Genomic DNA, 24,156 nt, shown 5'->3' on the forward strand with positions numbered 1-24,156 from the left:
ACAGAGACCCGCACGCATCGCTCCCACCTCCTGGAAACCACGCGGAGAGGAGCAGCCCTGCCTGCACTCCAGCCCGGTCAGCAGAGGAATCTGCACACGCAGACAGGATCGCTGCAATCGCTGGTGGCTGAGTGAGCAACTTTGCAGGCTTCCTCGTCCCCTCGCCCTGAATGTCAGCTTTGAATTTTCTTGCTATTTTTAGGGCTGATTCCGACACGAGGAGGATCCCTCCGTCCTCACCTCGCACCGTGTGAATATCTCCAGGCCGTCTATCGCTGCACCTGCTCCATATATATATATTGCTATACCTGCCCTTTATATCCTGCTGCACCTGCCCCATATATACTGCAGCTCCTACCCCTATATATATATATATATTACTGCACCTGCACATGCATTGGGACAGAGGGTCGGGTCGGCTGCATTGCACAGAAGGTCGTAGGGAAAACATTCCTTTGCAAGAGAGGATGGGTTAGAATGTAAAAGATTTATTAATTTAATCCCAAGCATTAAAAGGTCATGTATTAATCAAAGAGATGCTTAAAACTGTCAAAGTCCTTTGTCAGGTTTGAAGTGCATCTCTATAGTTATCATAAAATATATATAGATATCAGGCTGGCACCGAGCCCTCGCTGGGCTGGGAGTGGAGGGGGGGGAGGAGGGGGGTCCCCACGGGTGGGATCTGAGCTGGGGGGGGGGGTGGGATGGGGGGCAGCATCCGGGTGGGTCACCCTGGGGTCTGTGGTTTGAGTTGGGATGGGAGGTGGGAGGATGCGGGGTGGGGGGGGGTCCATAAGCGCGGATGTGGGCCGTGCTGGGGGGGGGTCGTAGGGGAGGAGAGCAGCGCCGGCCCCACTCGTGTCGCAGCCGTCACGGCCCCTCCTGGTGGGGGATGGGGGGAGGGAGGAGGCGGCTCCCCAGGGCCCCCCGGGTCACCCGGACGCTCTGTCCCTCCCGCAGACAGTTGCTGTGTCAGCAGCGGTGCCTTGGGCTTACGCTACCATCTAGCGGCTGCTGAGCCGAGCGGGGACACCGCTGTCCCCGCGTCCCCGCGCCGTGGGGGTGTCCTCGTGTCGTGGCGGTGGGCGGCTGACCCGGTTTCCGAGCCCCCTCCCCAACCCTTTAAACACTGGGGCGGTGGGTGACCCGTTGTCCCCATGCAGTGTCTTCCACCGCCCCCCCGCTTTGGGTTTGTGGTTGGTGGCAGCGCTTGGGACCCCCAAAACCAGCTCCAGATCGCCGGGGAGGGGCCCTGAGGGTCGTTTAGAGACAGCGAGGTGGGGGTAAGAGGGGGGGCGAGAGGGGCTGCAGGGCTGTGGAGCTGCCTATGGGGAGCACTGCAGGTCCTGCAGCCCCATTTGAGGCTGGGGGCTTCCAGCTGCGGATCCAGCCTGATTCTGCCCCCTTCACCACAGCGGAAAAGACTCAACCAGCCCCGCCATGGCAGAGCAGGGCGTTCCCAGGCAGCAAAACCACCCCGGGTTTGGCTCAGCTGCCAACATCGCTGAGCGTCACCCGGCTCAGCGCGGCTCCCACTGTGACACCCCGCAGCCCCCAACATCCCCCCTCCCAGCCCCAATCCCAACCCATCTATGGGGCCGTGGGGCCTGAGAGCCCAAGCTGTGGGGAGAGGTGGGGACATGGAGGCCACGTCATTAAGGCAGGCAGGAGGCGAGCAGCTGTGCACAGCCTGGCTGCTCCCCAGCTGCGGTCACAGGCCGGTGCGTGGCTGTTCCTCCACTCCATGCATGGAAAAACACGTCCCCTCCCAACACCCGCTGCTGAGCCGTGGGGTGATGCACATGGGTCCCTCCGTGCCTCGGTTTCCCCTATGGGCACGGCTCCCATAGGGCTGGAGCAGCTCTGCCGCACCCGGCCAAGCTTTGCATGGCGTTCTTGGCCACTCTCCACTGTTGTCTGGTCATCACCATCATAGGGATGCGGATCTGCTCCACGACCCAGCACTGCACGCTGACATCCATGGGCTGCACAGCCCCCAGGGGACACAGCCCCCCCACCCCCAGCACTGTGCAGGGTGGGGATGGTGCTTCCCAGCGGCTTTGGGTGAGGGTCCCCACGGTGGGGGCTGGTGGCAGCACTGCGGCTCTGCTGTGCCAGGCCTGCATTGTTGGCCATCTGCAGTGGTCTCACACCTGAGCCCGGTGCTTGGCACAGCGTGGGCAGCCATGGTCCAACCCAACCAAACACCACCCCCCCCCCAAAAGCAGGGTGGCACATCCATGAGGTACAGGGGACCCCATCTCCCCTGGATGTGGGGACACGAGGTGATGCTGAGCCCTTTTCCTTCCCCTCCATAGGATGCTGCAGGGATCCAGCCAGCCAGGAGTGCCCGCTTCATAGCCCCCATCTGGATGCTGTGCTCTGCCCTCCCCACCTCGGGGCTGGTGCCTGTCCCTCCACCCACAGGTCGATGGAGCGTGGCATTAACATCAAATCGATGCCCCCCCCCCCACAGCCTGCAGCCACGCTGGGCCACACTGCACCCTTTAACCCCTTCACTGCCAAATGAGGCTTGTTTTGCTCGGGCTGAGCTGCAGATGGGCTCCACCCCGCACTGCTGGGGTGCTGCGGGCACCTTGCTCCATGTAGGGGTGCATCAGCCCCCCCGTGTGAGCAGGGCCAGCAATGGGAGGAGGAAAGGACAACACAGCTGTCGCTATGGGGACGAGGGACACATCCTTTGGGTGCGGTGTTTGCTCCCTGCAAGCAGTTTGGGTGTGCAAGCATGCAGACACGTGCAGGTGCGTGCACAGAGTAAGGCAGCATTGCGCCTTGCACACACATGTGTTTGCACACACACTCTGCTTTGCACGCTCAACCCGGGGCCAGGCAGCTTGCATGCATGCATGGCATCACGAGTGCACAGTGCAGTGAGAGCCGGGGGGCAGAGCAGCAGCAGGGGGGGGGTGATGGAAGCACTGCGATGCCCGCGGGGTGCAGACATCCCTGTGGGTGCAAAGCAGTGACCCAGGAGATGAGAGGCTCATAGAGATGGCAGCACGTCCCCAACCCCCAGCCCTGAGCCCCCCATGTGGGGCCGGGCACAAGGCCCCTTCCATCAGTGCTGGGGAATTCATTAGCGGCCACAGCTGGGCCCTGTGGGGGGGTGGGGGGGAGCGGGAGGGGGGGCTGAGCTGCAGGGGAAATTAACCCCTTCTTCCCCAGACTCACACACAGGACCCCCCCCCCCCCCGCCCTCACACAGGCAGAGGCCAGAAGGACCCAGCCCCCCCCCACCACTTGTTAGAAAGGTTTTATTTCTCTCTATTTACAGATTGAATTTTCTATATAAAAAAAGAAATTAACAACAAAACCTTCCCATCTTCCCCTCACCCCAGCTCCCCACCGGGAGGGGGAGGGGGGGGGCACAGCCTGAGTGCACAGCTCTGCCCCACATGATAGGGGGCTCCTGGCCATGAGGAGGGCCCCCAACCCCCCTCAGTGCCATCACATTCACTTTGTGCCCCGTGTTCCCCCACTCCATCCCTCCCCCCCACCCCAGTTAATGCTCATTGCAGGGATTTGGAATGGGGGGGTGGGGTTGAGATGAGCCCCTGTAGGCACTATGGGGGTGAACCTGCCCCGTGCTCCCTTCCTCCCTGTTCCCATGTAAGGCAATGGGGCCACAAGAAACAGCCCCTGAGACAGACCTGCCCTGGGTCCCCCCAGCCCCATTTATGTCCCTTCAGTGCAGCAGCAGTTTATGGCTTTCAGGATTTTGGTTCTGCTTTAAGGAGAGGAGAAAAAGCAGTGGGTGAGGCAAGGAGCACCACCACCCCTCCCAGCCCCCCTCCAATATAGGGGTCCCTGAGGGGGAGATGGCTGCTGGGAGGGCTTATAAATTAAAGACAATGCTGGGAGGGGGTGAGATGAACCTCCCCAGGATTTGGGGTCTGAACCCCCCAGCTGCACAGAGCTGAGCTGGGCAATGAGATGGGGCTGGCATAGGGAGGGGGGCACCCTTAGGACACCTGTATGCTATGGGGGGGGGGCACATTCCTCCCCCATCCAAAGCACTTCTCATGTTCAAAGCTGGGTGTGAAGGCAAGGAGAGAGGTGCTGGGGGAGGGGGGCACAGCTTGGCACGGCGCAGCCCCCTGAGTCCCAAATCCTTGTGCAAAGCCCCCCAGGGACACCCCCTGCACAGCCCCAAAGGCACTCACAGGGGATGCAGGCGATGAGAGCAACAAACCCCCTGCAGAAAGGGGAGAATTGCCCCCCTCCCCCCAGCCCTCCCATTTGGGGTCACTGGTTGTCCCCAGGCTGGTACTGGGGCTCAGTGGCTGTGAAATAGTCCTCGAGGAAGGACTGAAGGTACTCGAAGGTGGGACGCTCCTCAGGCTCCCGCTTCCAGCACTGCATCATCACATCGTGCAGGGATGGGGGGCAGCCGCCCGGGCACTGCATGCGGTAACCCCGCTCCACCTGCTCCAGAACCTCCCTGTTGTTCATCCCTGCCAAACACGGGGCACCCCATCGCCATCAGTGAGCAGCACTGGGACAACTGAGGCACGTGGGGGTGTGGATGGGGAGGGGAGGCTGTACCTGGGTAGGGCACCCGGCCTTTGGTCACCAGCTCGGTCAGCAGGATGCCAAAGGACCAGACATCAGACTTGATGGTGAACTTCCCAAAGAGAGCTGCCTCCGGGGCTGTCCACTTAATGGGGAACTTGGCACCTGTGGAGGTGATGGGAGGTAGATGAGGCCTGGATGAACACCCAGAGAGTTCCCATAACCCAGGGTATACCCTTCACGTAGGGTCCCCATAACCCGGGGTATCCAACCCATCACTTGGGGTATCCATAATGTGGGGTTCCCATAACGCAGGGCACCAATCACTTGGCGTACCCATAATTTAAGGTCCCCCATAACCCAGGGTACCCAACGCTTGGGCACCCCATCACTTGGGATATCCATAACCCAAGGTACCTACAACACAGGGTGCCAATCACTTGAGGTGCACCCATCTTCACTTGGGGCCCCCATCATCCATAGTTCCCATAACCTACTGTACCTATAACCTGAGGTAGCCATTGCTTAAGATACCCATTGCTTGGGGTACCCACAAACTGGGGTACCTATAACCCAGGATACCTGAAACTTGGGCAACCCACCACTTGGACAACCCATCAGTTGGGATATCCATAACCCAGGGTACCTGTAACCCATGATACCAATCCCTTGGGGTACCCATAAACTGGACTGCTCACCACTTGGACTACCCACCACTTGGGGTACCCATAGCTCTGGGTACCCATCATTTCAGGTACCCATCACTACCCATGGAACCAATCAACCAAGGCACACAGCACCAGGGGTGACCAGCTGTGGGTCTGGGGGATCACACAGCACAGTGGGGACAGGACGGCCACCCCCACCCCAGCAGCACATCCATGGGGCTCACCTTGACGCGCCGTGTACTCGTTGTCCTCGATGAGGCGGGCGAGGCCGAAGTCAGCGATCTTACACACCAGGTTGTCCCCCACCAGGATGTTGGCAGCACGCAGGTCCCGGTGGATGTAGTTCATCCGCTCAATGTAAGCCATGCCCGCTGCGATCTGCAGGTGGGGCAGCCTTGAGGACCCCTCCTGCTCCTATAGGTCCCCCCACCCCACAACAGCCCCCTCCCCAGTACCTGTGCAGCCATGTCCACCAGCTGGGGCAGCTTCAAGTAGCGGCCATCCCCGTCCTTTAGGAAGTCCAGCAAGCTGCCTGTGGGCAGAGGGTGGCATTGGGAGTGCTATGCCCCCCACCTGGGGGTGCCTACCCCTATAGGGCCGCAGCCCTTGGAGCAGGTCCCTGCACACCTCAGCCATGCTGGGTGATGCCCATGGGAGTGCTGTCATCCCTCACCTTGGCTCATGAACTCAGTGACAATGTAGATGGGCTCCTCCGACACCACAGCATAGAGCTGCACCAGCTTGTCGTGCCGCAGCCGCTTCATGATCTGAGCCTCCTCCAGGAAAGCCTCGGGGGACATGGTGCCCGGCTTCAGCGTCTTCACTGCCACCTTGGTGGTGCCATTCCACGTGCCTGAGTTGGGGACATGGAGTCACCTGGAGCCCTGGGGACAGCTGGCCCTGATTGGGCCAGGACGGAGGGGTGGGAGGATGCAGCAGTGCATGGGGGCATGCATGGTTGCATGGGTGGATGGATGGATGGATGGATGGATGGATGGATGGATGGATGCATGGATGGATGACTTGAGGGCAACGGGGCAGGGCAAGAAAGGTCCGTGATATCATCATACCCAACCCAGGGCCAGGAGTCTTCCTCACTTCCACACAAGGCACCCCACGGGCTCAGCTAACAGCCTTACCCCATTCCCCATCCATCCACACCGCAGCGATGCTGGGCTCTCCCCTATGGTGGGCACCACCTGGTCCCTGTGGTGCTGCCTGCCGTGGCACCGGGCTCTGCCTGCCCCCAGCCCCCCCTTACCCATCCACACGTCTCCGAAACATCCCATGCCGAGCTTCTTGTCCAGGCTGATGGACTCCCGCTCTATCTCCCAGGCGTCCTTAGCTAATCCCAAGGTCTGAGGCTTCATAGCGGGGCACACGCGGGTTAGCAGATGGCACAACCCATCGTTGCACTCTGCAGGGGCGCAGGGAGGGGGGAAGGGAGGGAGGGAGGGAGGGGGATGCGATGGGATGAATGCAGCATGCAGACCGAGGGGGGGACGCAGGCCCTACCCATCCACACTTCCCCGAACTGCCCGTTGCCCAACTTCTGCAGCAGCTGCAGGGACTCGCGGGGGATCTCCCACACGTCTTTGGTTTTGACCGACAGGTCGGCCAGCTTGGGGGTCCCTTTGGGGCACGGCACAGCCAGGCGGCAGCACAGCCCGGCCGCCCGCTCTGCGCACCGAGGGGGCAGGAGTCAGCAAGGAGGGGATGTGGGGGGGTCCGTGTCATCTCACCCACCCCCATAGAGCTGCACTCAGCCCTGTGATGTGCGTGGGGTGCTCCCCCCAGCAGGGCCAGCCCTGCAGCCCCACCAGCCCCACTGATACCCACCCAGACCCGGGGGCCATTTACCTGCTCCGGAGAGGTCGGGTGCTCCTTCCCAACAAAGCACTGGGCACACCTGGGGGTCCCCCTTCCTTCTCCAGTTACACCCAGTTCACCAACCAGCTGGGGGTCCCATCACCCCCCCCACACCCCTCCCCACCTCCATATACCTATGTAGTGCTGCACCAGCTGCTGGATGCTGTCGAACTGTGCCCTCGTGGTGATGTAGTACCCCCCGCTGTCCAACTTGCGGATCTTATAGTGCTTCACGTGGTCACCCTTGGCCTCATCCCAGTCCCGGATGGAGAGGGAATAGGCACCTACACAGGGGCAGGGGTCAGGAATGGGGCGGGGGGGGACGCAGGCCCCATTGTACCCCATTGCCGTCCCCATACCTTTAGTTGTCTCACTCTCTCGGATGAGGAAGGTTCCCCTGCAGTTGCCGTGGCACAGGAGCTGCCGCTCCGCGTCCTTACGCCCGATCTTCCCAAAGTACCACCTGGCGGGGGCTGCCGTCACCCATTGGGGCTCCAGCTCCCGTAGCAGCCCCACAGCCCCACATCTCCATCGCCCCCCCTCCATGCCCCCCATACTCACTCCTCTGCCTGGATGGAGTCCACGGGGGCCACGTAGTTGCTGGGGATGTATCCGGTGGCACCTGAGCTCAATGACCGTGCTTCCCACCAGTCACCCTCACTGGGACAGGAGGAGCAGGCAGTGAGGGGGAGGGATGGACAGACAGACCCCCACACACAGCACAAACCCCCCCCCACCCCCTGAACTCCACTCTGCTGAGACCGGCCAACTCGTGCCACGTGCTGTTTGCTCACGTGTTGTTGATGATGTGGAATTTCTCCCCTTTCTGGAAGCTCAGATCGTCCTCCGTCCTGGCCTCATAGTCATACAGGGCGATGAAAAGGGTCACACCCCCACCTATGGGACACAACAGGGGGGACACGGGTGAGCCCACCCCATCCAGCACCCATGGGTGCAGCCCACCCCCCAACACCCCACTGACCTGTGATGCTGCTGTGTGCCTGCAGCGTGTTGCAGGGGTAGAAGCCCGGCCCTGAGAAGGGTGCAGGGGAGGGCACGGCTGCAGCATGGAAGTTGTTGAAGTCGGGGATGTGGGTGAAGGCACCGCTGAGCTGCGTGGGGTCGGGGTCGTACTGCGAGGGGGGGTGTGCAGGGGTCCCCGTGCCGCTCCCCCCCTGCCCCTTGCCAGATATCTTCTCCTTGCAGTGCACACAGCCCATCCTGGCACGGCCTGTGGGGCAGAAGGATGCAGTGCTGTACCCCCTATAGATCCCCCAACCCCTGCCCAGCCCTGGTGGGGGGCTTTGTGTCCCCCCTTCCCAGCACCCATGGGTGCTGCCTCCACTCACTGTGACAGCTCCTCGGGTCACTTCAGCTGCTCCATGTCAGCTCGGGGAGGAGAGGCACCTGCAGACATTGGGGGAGGCACCAGGTGGGGGGCAGAGCCCTGCAACGCCCCTGTGTGGGGGGCTGCAATGCCCATGAATGGGGGCTGCAATGCCCCTTTTTGGGCCCCCCCATTGCCTAACCCAACCCTACATGGGCTGAAATACCCCCACACTGGCTGCAGTGTCTAAGCAAGGGCTTCAGCACCACTGCATGGGCTGCAATAACACCGCATGGGCTGCAACACTGCATGGACTTCTGGGCTGCAACACCCCTCCTCAGCCTAAAACACCCCCATGTGGGTTACCAGGACCTGACACGGCCTATAAAACCTCCTGCAGGCTGCAAAAGCTCACAAGGGCTTTGCTGCGCCTCCAGGAGCCCTGCACAGGATGCAATCCTCCTGCAAGGGCTGACAGGTCGCTGCAACGGCCCTGCAGGAGCTGAAGCACTTCTGCATGTGCTGAAACCACATCCCGTCGTGTCCCCAATGAAGAGACCACCCCCACCCCAGCAGAGGGGCCAGAGGGAGCGGGGCAGGGTGAGCCCCCAGATCTGCCCCCAGAGCTGCCATGGGTCGGGTGGCTGCAGGAGGGCTCTGCTCGCTGCCTGGGGTTGTGGCCCTGCTTCTCCATCCAGAGCCATTCACAGCAGCTTCCCATTTCACCCCATGGCTGCGCTGAACTGACACATCCTGGGGTCAGCAGAGGCAAAGGGCAAACATCCAGGAAAGCACCAACCCCCCAACACCACCCCATAAATCCCTGCACTCACAGGGCTGCCCCACAGCATCACCCCCACCCCAAAGCTCAGCTCCCCGGTGCCATCATTGGGGAGGGGATGCTCTCATCCCTGTGCCCCACAGCCTCGTGCTGGCACCCGGCCCTATAGCAGATGGCCACCGAGCCCTTCCCGGTGGCCCCACCTGCCCCATTGCCATCATGCTGTGCCCTCTGTCACCCCCAGCGCCGCGGGTCCAGCATCATCACTGCATCCCATCCATCTGCTCTGATTTGCAGGACCTGATGGCATGGGGAGGTTCTGGCAGTGACAGCCACCAGCAGCAGAGACACACACAGGGTGCTGTGCCAGCCCCGGCCCCATGGTTTGAGCACAGAGCTGTGGGATCGTGGTATATCCTGAGCAGGGGTCACCCACAGCGGGGGGTGGGCGTTGGGGACATTGGGGTGACCAGGGCTCAGCCATGACTGGGATGAGATATGGGGCCAAAGGAGCCCACAGTGGCGGCCTCAGCCCCTGGGAACGTGTGGGCAGCAACAGGAGGAACCACGTCAGCCCCACAAGCACCTCCAATGGGGCAGGAGGAAGCGGCTGGTGAGTGCAGCAATGAGGAGGAGGAGGGGAGGAAGGGGAAGGAGCTGCGGCCTCCAAAGGAACCTCCTGGCCAGCACAGACCCAGGTTTTGGGGTGGGAAATAGAGCAGGGACCCCAGCAGGGCTGAGCACCCCAAGCTGCATGACACCCCTATACCCCACACTGTCACGTCCTTCTGCATGGCCCTACAGCCCTAAAGGTGCTGGGCACTGTGCTGCAGCCCGGCCTGGGGAAGAGGAACCAACACTGCAACACACACAGCACACACAGGGCTGGACCTCACAGCTCACAGCCCCAATCCCAGCTGTGGGACCTGCACAGCAGGGCAGGTGGATGCGAAGGAGGGGGGGGATGAGAGGATGTGGGGACAGCAATAGAGATGGCAGGGTGGGATGCAGCCAGGATGCAGCAGCATGAGAGTTATGGCCCAAGAGCGGCCATCCCAGTGGGGTGATGGGGATGGGGACGTGGTGGTACCCCAATGGTGGCACTCCAGTGGGGTTATGGTGACACCTGAATGGGGACATGGTGGGGCACAATGGTTGCATGCAATGTTCTCCAGCCAAAAAGCAGCCAAGAAGTCCCTTCTGCCCACCCCTATATGGGGGCTGTGGGGGCTGCTGACCACCCAAGGTGCTCCCCAGGAAGCAATGGGGCATTGCATTGCATTGCCCCCCCCTACAAATACCCTGGGGCAGAAGGCGATGAGACAAACCACCCCAAACCACCCCAAAGCGTTTGGCCCTGAGCAGCCCCACCTGCCCTGCTCCATAGCTGGGGGCGCCCCTTCGCCCCCTGCCCCAAAGGTGATGCCTGTGGCACAGCTGTGCCCCCACCTCCCAGCCCCACGGCTGGCAATGAGAGCAGGATTTCCGCTGGAAGAAGAGCAATTCCCGGATCCGAGGGGGCTGCAGGGGGGGGGGGTGGGGGAAGGCCCTGCCAGGGCTGCGAATACAATGTCCCGGGAGGAGCCGGGCGGGGAGGGAATTGTGCGGGCAGGAAGCGGCCAGTTCCTGCCCGGGACACACCGCGGGATGGGGGGCGCGGGGGGGGGCACCGTACGTGTGAGGGCTGCGTGCACCCACTGCTCCCAGCCCGGCTATGGGGGGGGAGGGCAGGATGGAGAGCCCAGCACTGCGGGGACGTTTGGGGGGAGCGGACGCCCCCACATTGTAGGGGTGCCCCCCCGTGCCCCCTCCCCTGCACTGCTGTCCCGCGGCCGGTCAAAGCGGATGGGTGAGATGGGGCTGACCCCCCCCAACAGACAGCAGCAGCAGCCGGGGGTCTCCTGCACACACACACACACACACACACACACACCTCCATCCTCACCGCAGGACCGCGGGAGCAATGACCCCCCCCCAACACACCCCCAGTGACAACAAAGCCCCCCCACCTCTCACCGGGTGGGTGGGGGGCAGCTCACAGCCTCCCCCTAAAGCACAGAGCGAGAAGACACGGAACCCCCCCTTCAAATAACATAAGATACAGCCGTGCCCCCCCACCTGCCTCCCCCCTCCCAACCCCTCTCCCCCCTCTTACCGTCAGCCCTGTTCGCATGGAGCCCCCCGGAGCTGCGCCCCGACCCGGCCCCCTCCCCAGCCCGGGGCCGGGCACAGCGCTGCGGGGCACAGTGCGGGGAGAGGCGGAGCGGTGCGTGCGGTTCCCCCGTTGCCTCTGAGCGGCTCTATCCGCCTCGCGGAGCTTCCCCTCCCCTCCTCTCCCCTCCCCTCCCTTCGCCCCCACCCCCCCTTCCCCGAGATGATGCTTCGTTATAACAGAGCAGCGCCGGGCCGTAAGGGACAACGGGGTGGTGGCATCGGGATGTCCCACGCTGCTCGGGGTCTGCTTAGTGCTTATAGGGTGTATAGGGTGGGATGGTCGCCCTCCAGCTCCCATCCCAAAGGAGGCGTGTGTGGGGCCGGGGGGCTGAGACCCTCGGGGCAGGGACAGCGTGGGGACACCGGGGCCATGGGGTGGGATATAAAGTCCCCTGTGGGTCGTACACCGGATCGTTATCTATGGGATGAAGGTGCCGGTGGGAGGAACCCAACATTTGGCATCAACCATATAACAGCACAAACCAAGGCTGAGACCTCCACACCCTGCAGGGACCCCACACCCTAATCAGCCCCACACACCCTGCAGGGACCCCCTCATCCCATCCAGATCCCCACACCCCTCTCCCAGCCCATCCATGAGGGTTCTGAGCTCGGGATGCTCCTTACAAAGACAACTGACCCCTGCATCCCTGCATCTATGGGGTCTCGATGGGGTGCAGAGCTGACCCAGATGGAGGCTGCTTGCCAAAAGCAAAACCTCCCCGGCTAGAAATAAATATCCTCTGTGGTTGGAGTGCAGCTCTGCCTGGGTCTGACCCCAAGGACGGGACGGTCTCAGCGAGGGGCTGCCGGTATTTTTACCCCATCCGCGGTTTCCTGCCCAGGGGCCGAGCTTCCAAGGGCTGATGGTGCATGGGGAGGGGATGGAGCTTCAGCCCTGAGCTGCTGCATCCCACCTGGGCTGCTTTGCAGGATGGAGGCCCTTCGCTGTCCCTCCAGAGCCTTCCTCCTCCTCTCCCTCCTCTCTCCTTCCCCCCCCCCCCCCCCCAAGTGCAGCCTTTGCAGGGTGGCTGCTTTCCTGTGTGACACCAAGTCCAGCCCCAAAGCTCCTCCTGTTCTCACAGACCACCACTGGGATGGGGACGTGGCCCCATCACTGCTGTCCTGAGGGGCTCAGATCCCAGTTGGGATGATGCACTGCAGGATGGTGGCTGCTCACATGGTCCCCTGCAGCACCATGACTGCACCCAGGCACCACATTGCAGCCTCCTTAACACCATGAAGGAGCTCTGGTGCTCTAGTGCAGGATAAGTGCTGCCAGCACAGGGAGATGAGGCAGCTCTGAGGGGGTCCCAGCAGCACATGGGGACCTCGGAGCCCTTGGGGGCAGGTAGGGACACGGGGAGGTGAGAGGCTTCTGGTGCTGCTGGAGGAGCATCTCCCACTCCACCTGCTGAATGGTGCCTCAGTTTCCCCCTTACAGCCCAGTTCCCAAACTATAGCCCAGCATTTCCCTCTGCCCCACAGCCCCTATCCCTGCAAGCCACTTGGGATGCCAGAGGGGACACTAAGGGGTCCCAGTGCTCTCTGTTCCCCCACCTTCACCACCTTTTGGCTGTGCTGCCCATCCCCAGCCAGCAATGTCATCACACAGCACCTGCTGCCAGCCGGTCCCGTGCACCACATGATGTTGGTTCCTTCCCTCCCCTGGGGAGGGCCCAGGTTTGGGCTTAAAGCCGAGCTCATCCCTATGAGGAGCCGTGATGATGGGTGTGCTGGGCTGGATCGTGGCTGCCTTGCTCGGCAGCTCCATGAGGGGTGAGTCGATGCCCTTTGGGGACACCCATGGGTGGGAGCTGGGGGTGGCATCTCCTAATTGCTGGGAGGGGAGGAAGGGGTTTCCTGCATGATTTGGGGGGTTTCCTAAATTCGAAGCCCTTGAGAGGTGGCAAAGTGCATTAGTAAGGGGGAAGTGTGAAAACAGGGCTGCATTGAGGCAGGCTGCTGTAACTCCAGCTGGTTCCCTGTTCTGCAGAGAAGCAGGTTGCTGCCGGAAGCAAAGGGAGGGGAGAGGGGAGGGAAGAAGGGTCTGTACCCCTCAGAGAGGGTCTGTGCCCCCCAGCCCCCCCGAGTGCTTGGAACAGCCCATAGGGCTGCTGGCTCCATCGCTGCTCCCCACATCTCCAGCACTGTTTGCCCAGGGCGCAGTGGGGAGCCCCAGATTTTGGGTGCAGCAGCAACAGAGCCTTGCCAGGTCCTGGATGAGGTGCTGTGAAGGGGAAGGCAGCGGGGCTTGTTGGTGTGGGGTTACACAAGCCCCAAGTGTGGCTCCAGCAGCCCCACAGGCTGCACTCACCCCATCACTCTGCCTTGCAGGGCACGATGATGCGCTCTCCCATCCGCACCCCGACTTTGGTTCCATCTACCACGTGCGAGGTAAGGGCCCCACAGCAGGACCCACAGCGCCATGGGGGGAGAGGAGGGTGCTCAGAGCTGAGCCAGATGGGGCAGGTCACTGTGTGTGTGGGATCTGCAGCTGGATTTGGCTGCAACCTTCGGATGCATGCAGTGCAGTCAGGGCTTGGGGAGGGATGCCGGGTGCTGGGGCTGAGCTGGGTGTCCTGCAGGGGTTATCAGCCTGCCCTATGCTGAAATCGAGGAGCCCTTTGAAGCCTGGTACAACCTGACAGGGAACAAGAGCCGGATCCAGTACTACGGGGGTAAGTGCTCTGGGTGCAGCAGTCCGTGCCATGCTGTGCCTGTCCCTGTGCAGAAGGCTGAGCTGAGACGGCCGTGCCTCAGTTTCCCCTGCTGGGTGCAGGGCAGGTGATCACGTACCAGCTGGCTGGAGTGAAGCCCTATGGGATGCGTTACAAAATCACCCCCGAGACCACCGAGAAGGAGGTGAACACCAGGAAATGCTTCCAGCTGCCCGGCTCCAAAGAGGATGTGGTCAAAGCTCAGAGTGTCTTCCCCAGCTTGGATGGCTTCAAGGTGAGGGGTGGGACGTGCTGGAGCCTGGAGCCTGGAGCATCCCTTGGGATGGGAGCTGCACGGTGCACCAGCTCCTGCAGGGTGCAGGGCAGGCTGCAGCACGTTCTGCACCCACGGGCACAGGGAGGGTCATTTCCCCACCTGCATCAGGGCCGGACGCCCGACTCCTTTCCCAATCCTGAGCAATGCTGGGACGTGCCGCAGCCCACACAAATGCCGGCGTCTCGGGATGGCTCAGGCAAGTCGCTGCATGGCGGTTCTGCTCCTGATGTCCGCAGGCTCTGGGGCAGCACCAACAACATCCCGTGTGGGGAATGTGACAGGCATGGCTGCTGGATCTGTCCCAGGAGGATGGCATGGGCTGGGTGCCCAAAGTGATGATGGAGGCACAAAGCACTGTTGGGTGCCCTAAGTGATATTGGGTGCCCAAAGCAGTGTTAGGTCCCCAAAGCAATGATGGGTGCACAAAGCCATGATGGATACCCAAAGCAATGTTGGGTATCCGAAGTCATGATGGATGCTCAAAGCAATGTTGGGTGCCCAAAGAAGTGTTGGGTGCCCAAGGCCATGATGGATACCCAAAGCAATATTGGGTGCCCAAAGTCATGATGGATACCCATAACAATGCTGGGTGTCCAAAGTAGTGTTGGGTGCTCAAAGAGATGTTGGGTGCCCAAAGCCATGATGGATACCCAAAGTGATGTTGGGTGTCCAAAGTCATGATGGATACCCAAAGTGATGTTGGGTGCGTGGGGGGCCATGCGCTTTGGGGTCCATGCAGAACCCCAATGGAACCCCAAACACCCATCCCCATCCCCCCAGTTCCTGCGGGAGGAATACTACCAGGGCCGGTACTGTGCCGTGTGGCAGAACGTCACCCATTGGGAGCAGAAGAAGAACGTCTACACACTATGGGTGACCAACTCCAGCTGTGGGGTGGCCCCAGTGCACTACGAGATGCACGGCTACAACAGCCTGCTGGGCTCCCACTACGACAAGTATGAGATCTCCTACACCGAATTCGACAACAGTTTCCCTCCATCCGTCTTTGACATCCCGGTGAATGGTGAGCAGGGCTGGGACCCCACCTCAGTGCTGGGGAGAACTTGGGCTGACGGTGTCCCCTTGTTGTACCCCAGAGACAAAGAAGTGCGGGCTGCTGCCAGGGAGCGTGGCAGAGCACCGTGTGCTGGCCAACCCCATGGAGGACCTGGTGGGGCGGCACCAGCCGTGGGCACACGAGGTGTTCCATCACTACCGCCGGCGCTTCGGGAAGCAGTACGGCTCAGCATGGGAGATGGAGCACCGCAAGCATATCTTTGTGCACAACATGAGGTATGGGTAAAGGGGGGACCCATGGGGAGACCCCCACCCTACTGGGGGCTGAATGATACCACCCTATGGCCAGGTTTGTGCACTCCAAGAACCGCGCTGTGCTCTCCTACTCGCTGGCGCTGAACCACCTGGCTGACCGCACAGCACAGGAGATGGCTGCAATGCGGGGACGGCGCCGGAGCGGGGACCCCAACCATGGGCTGCCCTTCCCTGCTGAGCACTACATTGGAATCATCCTGCCCGAGAGCCTGGACTGGAGGATGTACGGTGAGGAGGGACCCGGCCCTGCTGGGAGCATGGGCAGCCCTCACCTCCTGCCTCAGTTTCCCTTCACACCCCATTGGTTGCCCCGCTGTCCGCAGGCGCCGTGACCCCCGTGAAGGACCAGGCTGTTTGTGGGTCCTGCTGGAGCTTCGCCACCACGGGCGCCATGGAGGGAGCCCTATTCCTCAAGGTGGGAGTGGGGACCCAACGCGTTGGGGTGGTCAGTGGGTTCCCATCCCTGTCCCTACAGCGTGTCCCCGCACAGACAGGAGTGCTGACCCCACTGTCCCAGCAAGTCCTCATCGACTGCTCCTGGGGCTTTGGGAACTATGCGTGTGATGGGGGTGAGGAGTGGAGAGCCTACGAGTGGATCAAGAAGCACGGCGGCATCGCCAGCACCGAGTCCTACGGCACCTACAAGGGGCAGGTGAGGGTGGCCCCACACCCCTGTTGGGTTCTCTGCTGTTGGGATGTGCCCTGTGAGCCCTGCTTGGGGACGGTCCCCATCCGATGATCACAGGCTCTGGTGATGGGGAAACTGCCCCAGGGCACGAGAGTCCCCATGGTTCCATGCAGGCCGAAGCCAAGCCCTAGGGCTGGTTTCATCACTGCCTCAGTTTCTCTTCTTGCAAAACAGGGACGATGCTCCTCCGCCCATGGGAGTGTTGCATCCCCGTGGCACAGGGATGGAGCAGGGCTGCCTGGGGACAGGGACAGGGCAGAGCAAGGGGGTGGGTGCAGTGTCTGGGACAGGGTCCCTGCAGGAGGCAGGAGGGGATGGAGTGGGGATCCACACAGCCCCAGTGCCACATCAGTCCGTGAGTCAGAGAAGGGGGCAGCCAGGGGCACAGCAAGGGGACGTGGGTGCCCCTGGTGATGCAGCCCCCCTGGTGCTGCAGAATGGCTTGTGCCACTACAACCAGTCTGAGATGCTGGGCAAGATCACGGGCTACGTCAACGTCACCTCAGGCAACATCACAGCGGTCAAAACTGCCATCTACAAGCACGGCCCCGTGGCTGTCAGCATCGATGCCTCGCACAAGAGCTTCTCCTTCTATTCCAATGGGATCTACTACGAGCCCAAGTGCGGTGAGTGGGGTGGCACGCAGGGATTGGGGTTCTCGGGGTGATGCCAAGACTCCCAGGTCCCCCATTATGTTGTTGAGTGGCTTTGGCAGGGCTGGAGGAGGTGAGCGGCCCCATATGGGAAGGCCAGGTTGGGTATTAGGAGAAATTTATACTTGAAAGGAATGGTCACGTATTGGCACAGGCTGCTCAGGAAGGTGGTGACTACCAGTCTAGGACCATGGAGATATGGCACTGAGGGCATGGTTAGGGGGGATGTGTTGGGGGCTAGTGGAGGTCTTTCTTAATGACACATACATGAGAGCATCCCAGGGCTGCTCTCCCCAAAAGACCATTTCCCTTGTTGTCTCTGCAGCAAACAAGCCAGGACAGCTGGACCACGCAGTGCTGGCTGTGGGTTATGGCGTCCTGCAGGGAGAGACCTACTGGCTCATCAAGAACTCCTGGTCCACCTACTGGGGCAATGACGGCTACATCCTCATGGCCATGAAGGACAACAACTGTGGTGTGGCCACCGAGGCCACCTACCCCATTCTGGCCTAAGACAGAGCAGAGCCTTTGATGGTGCTCCCAGCACACATCCCTGGATCATAACCTTCGGTGGGACCTCCTGGTGGAGGATGAAGATGGGGATGTGGTGGGACAGGACAGTGGGGTGCTGGAAAAGCAGCCATGGGCTTGCCAATAAAGACCCTGGAAAAACACAATTTGGTTTCTATGGGAGGGATTCAGTTGGTGGCTGCCTGGCTCAGTGCAGTTCCTTGTTCCCAGCCCTGTGGGACTGCAGGGCTCTCCTGGGGAGGGGACAAGTGGCATTTGCAGCATCTCAGCCGCTCATAGGGAGGCTCCTGCAGCCTTGTATTGAGGTGGAGCACAAACAGCTCCAGGATTTCTGCTGAGCTGAGACATTCCTGATGCACGGGGGGAGCAGCCACCCTCTGCCCCAGTGCCTGGGCTGCGCTGGGGCTCAGCGAGGTGGTGGCACTCAGGGCAGCACTGTGTTTCTCTGCACCCTGGGGGGCTGCTCCGCTCTGCGGGGGTCTCTGCTTTACCCTCAGAGCATTTCAAAGGGTGAGCTTTGCTCTTATAGGGCTGTGGCATTTGGGGAACGCTGCAGCACGGGGGGCACTACCCACACATGTCCCCAGCAGCGCACGCTGCCCTCCTGCACCCAGCTCCTATCTGCCTTGTTTGGGGTTCGCTGTCACCTTGGGCAGGGCTCCAGCTGGATGCGCTGCAGGCAGGAAGGGTGAAGGCCATTGCTGCAGGGACAGCGCTGCTCTCCTTGCTGGGTCCTTCTTTCCCATGTAGCTCCTGAGATGTCAGCTATATTTTCCTCCTTTTCTTTTTTTTCTTTGTTATTTTCCCCCAATTAACTCCCATAACTGCAGACCCTGTGTTTGTGCTGCTGGCTTATCCAGAGGGATGCAGGCACATGAAGTCCCCATGGCTTCAGTGGGGATGTTCTACCAGGGGGGTGGGAGCGCCTGGGGGGACTTTGCTTTCACTTTGCTTTCTTGCTCTCCTGGGGCAGTTGATGAGCTTTACCTGCAGCTCCTGCACTGCTGTAAGTGCTGCTGCAAGCTACAGGCAGCAAAGCATTGGGAGGGAGCACAGGGGCACCCCCAACCCCAGGGTGCTCATGGTGGGGCAGCCCAAAGCCATACACTCCACCCCCCCACCCCAACATGGTCCCATCCTGGCTCTGGGAGGGCTGTGCCTGTTGGCTGCTTTCATCTCCCTGCCCACCCAGTGGTCCTATTTAAGCAGGGCAGTGGGTGGGGTGGGTGGATGCAGGATGGAGGGTTGGAGGTGGTTGATGGTGCTTGGGGCTGCAGCGCTGCTGGGTGAGTACCCAGTTCTGGGGAGGGGGGTGATGGTTGTGCCCTCTTCATGGGGAGATGTCCCTTGGGCACTGCTGAGTTTCTTCCCTGTCCCCATGGCCAGGGATGAGTGGAGACCCTTCCCTACTGACCCCCACCTTCAGAATCCTCTGCCTCTGTCCTGGATGGGCAGAGTGGGAGTCCTCCTCTGCATCCCCTCCCCATTCTGTCCCCTCTTCCTGGGGTTTGATGCAGGCATTGAGCCAGGGATCAGCTCAGCTGCCAGCTCTGCCCTTGGAGAGGTGGGCAAGCAGCATTTTAAAGGGCTTTAAAAATTATTGCTTCCCTTTTATCCTTCCAGGAGCAGAGAGCAAAACTCCAGAGAGACCCACGTTTGGAGATGTCTACCATGTCAAAGGTACCGCTGGGGGGTCTGGCACCTCTGGGTGCTGCTGTGGGTGGGATCGGTGGGGTCTCACCATGGGGTGCCCACAGGAGCCATCAGCCTGCCCTATGCTGAGATCAGGGAGCCCTTTGAAGCCTGGTACAACCTCAGCGGGGGGATGAGCCGCATTGAGTACTACGGCGGTGGGTGCACAGAGCTCATGGCCACCCCACTCCTCTGCTCCCCATGGAGCCACCCAATGGCAGCACCGTGGCTGGAACCCTGTGCTGTGCCATCCCCAGGCCAAGTGGTCACGTTCCAGTTCGGCTCCATGGGGCCCTTTGGTGCCAGCTTCAAGGTGACACCGGAGACCACGGAGATGGAGGTGAACGTCCGCAAGTGCTTCCGCATCAACGGCACCGACGGGGACCTCATCACCCCACAGAGTGTCTTCCCCAGCCTGGAGCACTTCAGGGTGAGCCCAGGGCATGGGGACGGGCAGTGAGACAGGGGAGGGGATGGGACAGCGATGGACACGGTGGTTCCCACTGGAGCTCCCAGTGAGAGGGCAGAAGTGGTTGGGAATGGGGCAAATATGAGGCCAGGTCCAGGCCTGGCACTCTGGGGATGCAGTGGCAGCGCGGTGTTGCTGCCATTCCATTCCCAGTGGGTGCGGGAGGAGCAGTTCCATGGGCAGCAGTGCGCCGTGTGGCAGAACATCTCCTATTGGGGCCATAAGAAGAATGTCTACACGCTGCGGGTGGGCAGCTCAGAGCACGGCCCTGTGCCTCTGCACTACGAGGTGCGGGGCTACAACAGTCTGCTGGGCTCCCACTACGACAAATACCAGATCGAGTACAGCGCCTTCGGGCACCACTTTGCCCCCAGCATCTTCCATCTCCCACATGGTGAGCAGCTGCTGCCACCCCAGAGCCCTCCTGGGGATGTGCCTGCATGAAATGCAGCTCTGTGTCCTCCTCTTTAACTCACTTTAAGGAAGTTGCATGCACCCCCTAATCTGGGTCAATAGGTTTAGTGCAAATGACAACTGTAGTGATGCTAGTGCATCAATGGAACCCCATTCTGGTGCAGTGCAGGGATGCTCCAGCTCTGCTTGCAGATGCAGATCCTGTATTCAGACCCTTAATATAGGGTGGGCACTGGGCGTAGACCCTGCATGCAGACCCCTATATAGGGTGGGCACCCCATGGCCTGCAGGTGCCATACACCCTGCTGTCCATGTTCTGAGGCCGCAGCCCCACTCTGTGCCCCATAGGTGTGCAGTGTGAGCAGTGGCCCACAGCCGGCCCCGAGCACCGCATCATGGCCAACCCCATGCAGGAGTTTGTGGGGACCGCCCCGCAAACAGAACACGTCCACCACCGCCTCTTCCACCACTATAAGGAGAGGTTTGGGAAGCGCTACAGCAGCGAGGAGGAGCACGAGCACCGCAAGCACACCTTCATCCACAACATGCGGTGTGTATGGGGCGGTGGGGAGAGAGCTGGGGGCTCAGTGGGGCTCCCACAAACCCATAGCATCTCCCCATGGCCAGGTTTGTGCACTCCAAGAACCGCGCTGCGCTCTCCTACTCGCTGGCACTGAACCACCTGGCTGACCGCACAGCACAGGAGATGGCTGCAATGAGGGGACGGCGCCGGAGCGGGGACCCCAAAAGTGGGCAGCCCTTCTCCATGCAGCTCTATGCCGGCCTCGTCCTGCCCGAGAGCCTGGACTGGAGGCTGTATGGTGAGGAGGGACCCAGCCCTGCTGGGAGCATGGGCAGCCCTCACCTCCTGCCTCAGTTTCCCTTCACACCCCATTGGTTGCCCCGCTGTCCCCAGGCGCCGTGACCCCAGTGAAGGACCAGGCTGTTTGTGGGTCCTGCTGGAGCTTCGCCACCACGGGTGCCATGGAGGGAGCCCTATTCCTCAAGGTGGGAGCAGGGACCCAACACGTTGGGGTGGTCAGTGGGTTCCCATCCCTGTCCCTACAGCGTGTCCCCCCACAGACAGGAGTGCTGACCCCACTGTCCCAGCAAGTCCTCATCGACTGCTCCTGGGGCTTTGGGAACTACGCGTGTGATGGGGGTGAGGAGTGGAGAGCCTACGAGTGGATCAAGAAGCACGGCGGCATCGCCAGCACCGAGTCCTATGGGCCCTACCTGGGGCAGGTGAGGGTGCTGGGGGTGCACACACCCCATCCTCCCCTCCAACATTATGGGATGCAGAGAGAGACTCCTCCAAATTTTCCATCTCTTTGTTGGTGGATGGATGCTTCCCTTTGGTTTGGTTATTGGGGTGGGTTGGATCCCTTACAAACCTGCCCTGGACCATGAAGTCACCTCAATGTCCCTTCCCAGAATGGTTACTGCCACTACAACCAGTCAGAGCTGGTGGCCCCACTCGCTGGCTACGTCACTGTGGAGCCAGGCAATGCTGAAGCTCTGAAAGCTGCACTGTTCAAGCACGGCCCCATTGCTGTCAACATTGATGCCTCACACAAGTCCTTCACCTTCTATGCCAATGGGGTCTACGAGGAGCCCCACTGTGGTGAGGGGGGTTGGGGCACCCAGTGGAGAGGATGGAAATGAGGATGGATGGAGATGGGGATGATGGGGATAGAAGTGGGGATGATGCAGGTCAGTGGATGGGTGGCAATGGGTGGAGATGGGGATGTCTCTTTTCTGTTCTCCCAGGCAATGAGACATCAGAGCTGGACCACGCAGTGCTGGCTGTGGGCTATGGTGTCCTGCATGGCAAGAGCTACTGGCTCATCAAGAACTCCTGGTCCACCTATTGGGGCAACGACGGCTACATCCTCATGGCCATGAAGGACAACAACTGCGGCGTGGCCACTGCTGCCTCCTTCCCCATCCTGGCCTGATGGGACAGTCCCACGCAGGCACTGTCCCCACTGTGTCCCTGTATGCAGGTGAAGGGATAGCAGAGGGACACAGGGTCCTACGAGGTGGCTGTGGGGTGGAGGAGGGCAGCCAATGCTCTGTTGAGGTATTTTATCAATACAACAATAAACATCCATAGAGAAGTGATACCATCCATCCTGCTGGGTGTGCTCACCTTCACCTGATGGCATCCCCCTGTATCTGTGTGTGTGTATGGGCTGCATCCTCCCCAAAACAGGCTGTGGTTGCAGCGAGCAGCTCTGCCCCATAGCTACACCCTCATTGTGCCCAGCAAACAGCCGGGGGGGTCTGCTGTGTTCCCTCACCCCGGGCAGCACCGCGGTGCATCGTCCTTCCCTGATTGCTCCCGATTGAGGGTGGCAGGTCATAATATTTTCTTGTTTTCCTTCCCTTGTTCACCTGCTTATTTTACAATTTGCTGCACTGATTTCTGAAGTGGTCTTTAATCATTCCCAGCAGGGGTGCTGACTCGAATTCACGTCTGGGAGAGAAACGATCACCGTGCAGGAATAATGTGGTTTATTCCGTGGGAGTCTGGGGTCTCCAGATCTTTCATTCTCTTGGCTGCAGTCAATAAAACATGCTTTGACTTTCAGGGAACCGTGACTTTCAGGCTCCCTTTGGATGGGTGATGCTGTGAATTTGCTGCTGAACACGCAGGAGGCTCCGGGAGCTGCAGGCTCTGCACCCCCAGAAGCATTTATCAGGAGCAAGATATTTTGCATTTGTGGCACTGGGGACAGCAGAGGCTCCAAGCGGGGGTTGTTGAGCAGGGATGGGACTTTCAATTAAGGTTGGCTTGTTTGCTTTGGAAAAGGATTCAGGGATGGAGGTGTCTGAGAAGAACAGCTGCAGAACTGCCATCCCAGAGTGGTTCTGGGGGGAAAAACACCCCAGATTTGGTACTGGAAGGTGAAACAGAGCTGAGCTCGGTGTGCTTTGAAGGCAGTGAGCGCTCCCTCCCTCCCCCATCCCAGCCCCACATCATTACCTGGTGCCTGTAACAGCACTGTTGCAGAAGCACAAGGTGTGATTTGGGGGTGAGGGGCTGTCCTTTGGCACAGCGGGTCCTCACGTGCCTGGCCACGTGAGTGTACATGGCTGGGGAGCACAGGGCTCTGAGCTTCTCCACTCATCTCGGCAAGGACTGTTTCCACTCTGCCAAGCCAGAAGAGGCAGAGCAGGACTTTGTGGTGTGATTCCAGCAGGGCTGGCAGCCTCCTGGCTGCCCCTCTGTGACCCCAGGCCCTGTGCCACCACAGCGTCCCCATGATGAGGACATAAACCTGGAGGGGGGGGACAACCCTGGCTCCATGCTGGGCTCTGACCCACATGCTCTGAGCCCTGTGCTGGCTGAGACATGGAGCGAGATGAGACAGCGCAGCCCTCAAACAACACCCCCCCTCCCCGAGGCGTTTTGTTCCAGCAAAATGTGCATTCTGCGGGTGAGAGCATCCAGATCTGCAGGATCAATCTGTCCACACGTCCAGAAACTCAGGGCAGGCTGCATTTGCCAAGGTAAACGATCCCCTGAGGAAGGGCGGCGGGGATTTCAGCTGGGTTTGCTTCGCGCCCTGCCCTGGGCTGTGCTGGATGCTGCATTTCCCTCCAGAGACAGCTGTGCTCCGACACAGACCTCAGTGCAGCAATGCCAGGTGGCCACAAAACTCACTCCAGCCCCAAAGCTCTGGCTGCCTTTCAGCGCCGGATGAATTATCTGTGAAAACCTCTGGTGGCTCGCACAAAACAAGGTAATTATTCAGAAAGCAGGGGGACACTGAGAGAGCCAGCACATGGAAATATTATCTGCGAGTGATTTACAGAGAACCACAGGCAGAGTCGGAGAACAGCAGCTGGATCAAAGCGGGTTTGGCAATTCCTTGGCTCCCAGATGCCTCCATCCGAGCGGGGCTGTCATGAACTCCCAGTTGGGGTCAGGGCTCCTCGGGTTGCTCTGTGGACAGGAGGACATGTGTTGCACAGCCTTTAC

The 24,156-nt window shown here is 60.7% G+C and overlaps 3 protein-coding genes across 6 annotated transcripts; 2 read left to right on the forward strand and 1 right to left on the reverse strand.

The window, feature by feature from the left end:
* Positions 1-3,261: 3,261 nt before the first annotated feature.
* On the reverse strand, positions 3,262-11,470 carry FGR (FGR proto-oncogene, Src family tyrosine kinase). Of its 2 annotated transcripts, none has more exons than XM_015883716.3 (13): positions 11,334-11,470; positions 8,420-8,477; positions 8,053-8,301; positions 7,865-7,967; positions 7,632-7,730; positions 7,430-7,533; positions 7,205-7,354; positions 6,463-6,618; positions 5,875-6,054; positions 5,657-5,733; positions 5,426-5,579; positions 4,567-4,698; positions 3,262-4,475 (listed from the first exon to the last, which is right to left on the reverse strand). In XM_015883716.3, exons 3-13 carry the CDS (start codon positions 8,288-8,290, stop codon positions 4,267-4,269), a joined length of 1,602 nt encoding a protein of 533 aa, XP_015739202.1. In that variant the 5' UTR covers positions 8,291-8,301; positions 8,420-8,477; positions 11,334-11,470; the 3' UTR covers positions 3,262-4,266. The 2 variants fall into 2 exon arrangements, with proteins under 2 accessions (XP_015739202.1, XP_015739201.1); XM_015883715.3 differs by lacking the exon at positions 6,463-6,618 and adding an exon at positions 6,717-6,881.
* A 1,595-nt stretch (positions 11,471-13,065) lies between these two features.
* LOC107323803 (digestive cysteine proteinase 1-like) lies at positions 13,066-17,736 on the forward strand. Its single transcript, XM_015883201.3, has 11 exons — positions 13,066-13,171; positions 13,730-13,789; positions 13,981-14,073; positions 14,175-14,347; positions 15,170-15,413; positions 15,487-15,682; positions 15,756-15,949; positions 16,045-16,136; positions 16,212-16,373; positions 16,846-17,035; positions 17,388-17,736. Exons 1-11 carry the CDS (start codon positions 13,117-13,119, stop codon positions 17,573-17,575), a joined length of 1,647 nt encoding a protein of 548 aa, XP_015738687.2. The 5' UTR covers positions 13,066-13,116; the 3' UTR covers positions 17,576-17,736.
* Positions 17,737-18,813: 1,077 nt separating this feature from the next.
* On the forward strand, positions 18,814-22,766 carry LOC107324070 (digestive cysteine proteinase 1-like). 3 transcript variants are annotated; one of them, XM_015883759.3, is made up of 12 exons: positions 18,814-18,879; positions 19,217-19,273; positions 19,351-19,443; positions 19,543-19,715; positions 19,908-20,148; positions 20,517-20,718; positions 20,796-20,989; positions 21,085-21,176; positions 21,252-21,413; positions 21,603-21,792; positions 21,939-22,174; positions 22,623-22,766. In XM_015883759.3, exons 1-11 carry the CDS (start codon positions 18,831-18,833, stop codon positions 22,124-22,126), a joined length of 1,641 nt encoding a protein of 546 aa, XP_015739245.2. In that variant the 5' UTR covers positions 18,814-18,830; the 3' UTR covers positions 22,127-22,174; positions 22,623-22,766. The 3 variants fall into 3 exon arrangements, with proteins under 3 accessions (XP_015739245.2, XP_015739244.2, XP_015739243.2); XM_015883758.3 differs by having other exon boundaries at positions 22,626-22,766; XM_015883757.3 differs by lacking the exon at positions 22,623-22,766 and having other exon boundaries at positions 21,939-22,292.
* The last annotated feature ends 1,390 nt before the right edge of the window (positions 22,767-24,156 follow it).

The sequence above is a fragment of the Coturnix japonica genome, chromosome 17, assembly GCF_054131305.1.
Source record: "Coturnix japonica strain WE chromosome 17, WE-NBRP24, whole genome shotgun sequence".
In the NCBI taxonomy this organism is placed as follows: Eukaryota; Metazoa; Chordata; class Aves; order Galliformes; family Phasianidae; genus Coturnix; species Coturnix japonica.

Bases quoted from the DNA above. Each gene is read 5' to 3' on its own strand.
- LOC107324070 (XM_015883759.3), top strand. From the start codon at position 18,831: ATGGAGGGTTGGAGGTGGTTGATGGTGCTTGGGGCTGCAGCGCTGCTG. The intron at 19,716-19,907 runs GTGAGCCCAGGG...TTCCATTCCCAG, and splicing joins CCAGCCTGGAGCACTTCAGG to TGGGTGCGGGAGGAGCAGTT. The intron at 20,719-20,795 runs GTGTGTATGGGG...CCCCATGGCCAG, and splicing joins ACCTTCATCCACAACATGCG to GTTTGTGCACTCCAAGAACC.
- LOC107323803 (XM_015883201.3), top strand. From the start codon at position 13,117: ATGATGGGTGTGCTGGGCTGGATCGTGGCTGCCTTGCTCGGCAGCTCC. The intron at 13,172-13,729 runs GTGAGTCGATGC...TCTGCCTTGCAG, and splicing joins GCTCGGCAGCTCCATGAGGG to GGCACGATGATGCGCTCTCC. The intron at 14,074-14,174 runs GTAAGTGCTCTG...TGCTGGGTGCAG, and splicing joins CCGGATCCAGTACTACGGGG to GGCAGGTGATCACGTACCAG.
- FGR (XM_015883715.3), bottom strand. From the start codon at position 8,290: ATGGGCTGTGTGCACTGCAAGGAGAAGATATCTGGCAAGGGGCAGGGG. The intron at 7,534-7,631 runs GTGAGTATGGGG...AGCCCCCGCCAG, and splicing joins GACTCCATCCAGGCAGAGGA to GTGGTACTTTGGGAAGATCG. The intron at 6,055-6,716 runs GTAGGGCCTGCG...TCCCCAACTCAG, and splicing joins GTTCGGGGAAGTGTGGATGG to GCACGTGGAATGGCACCACC.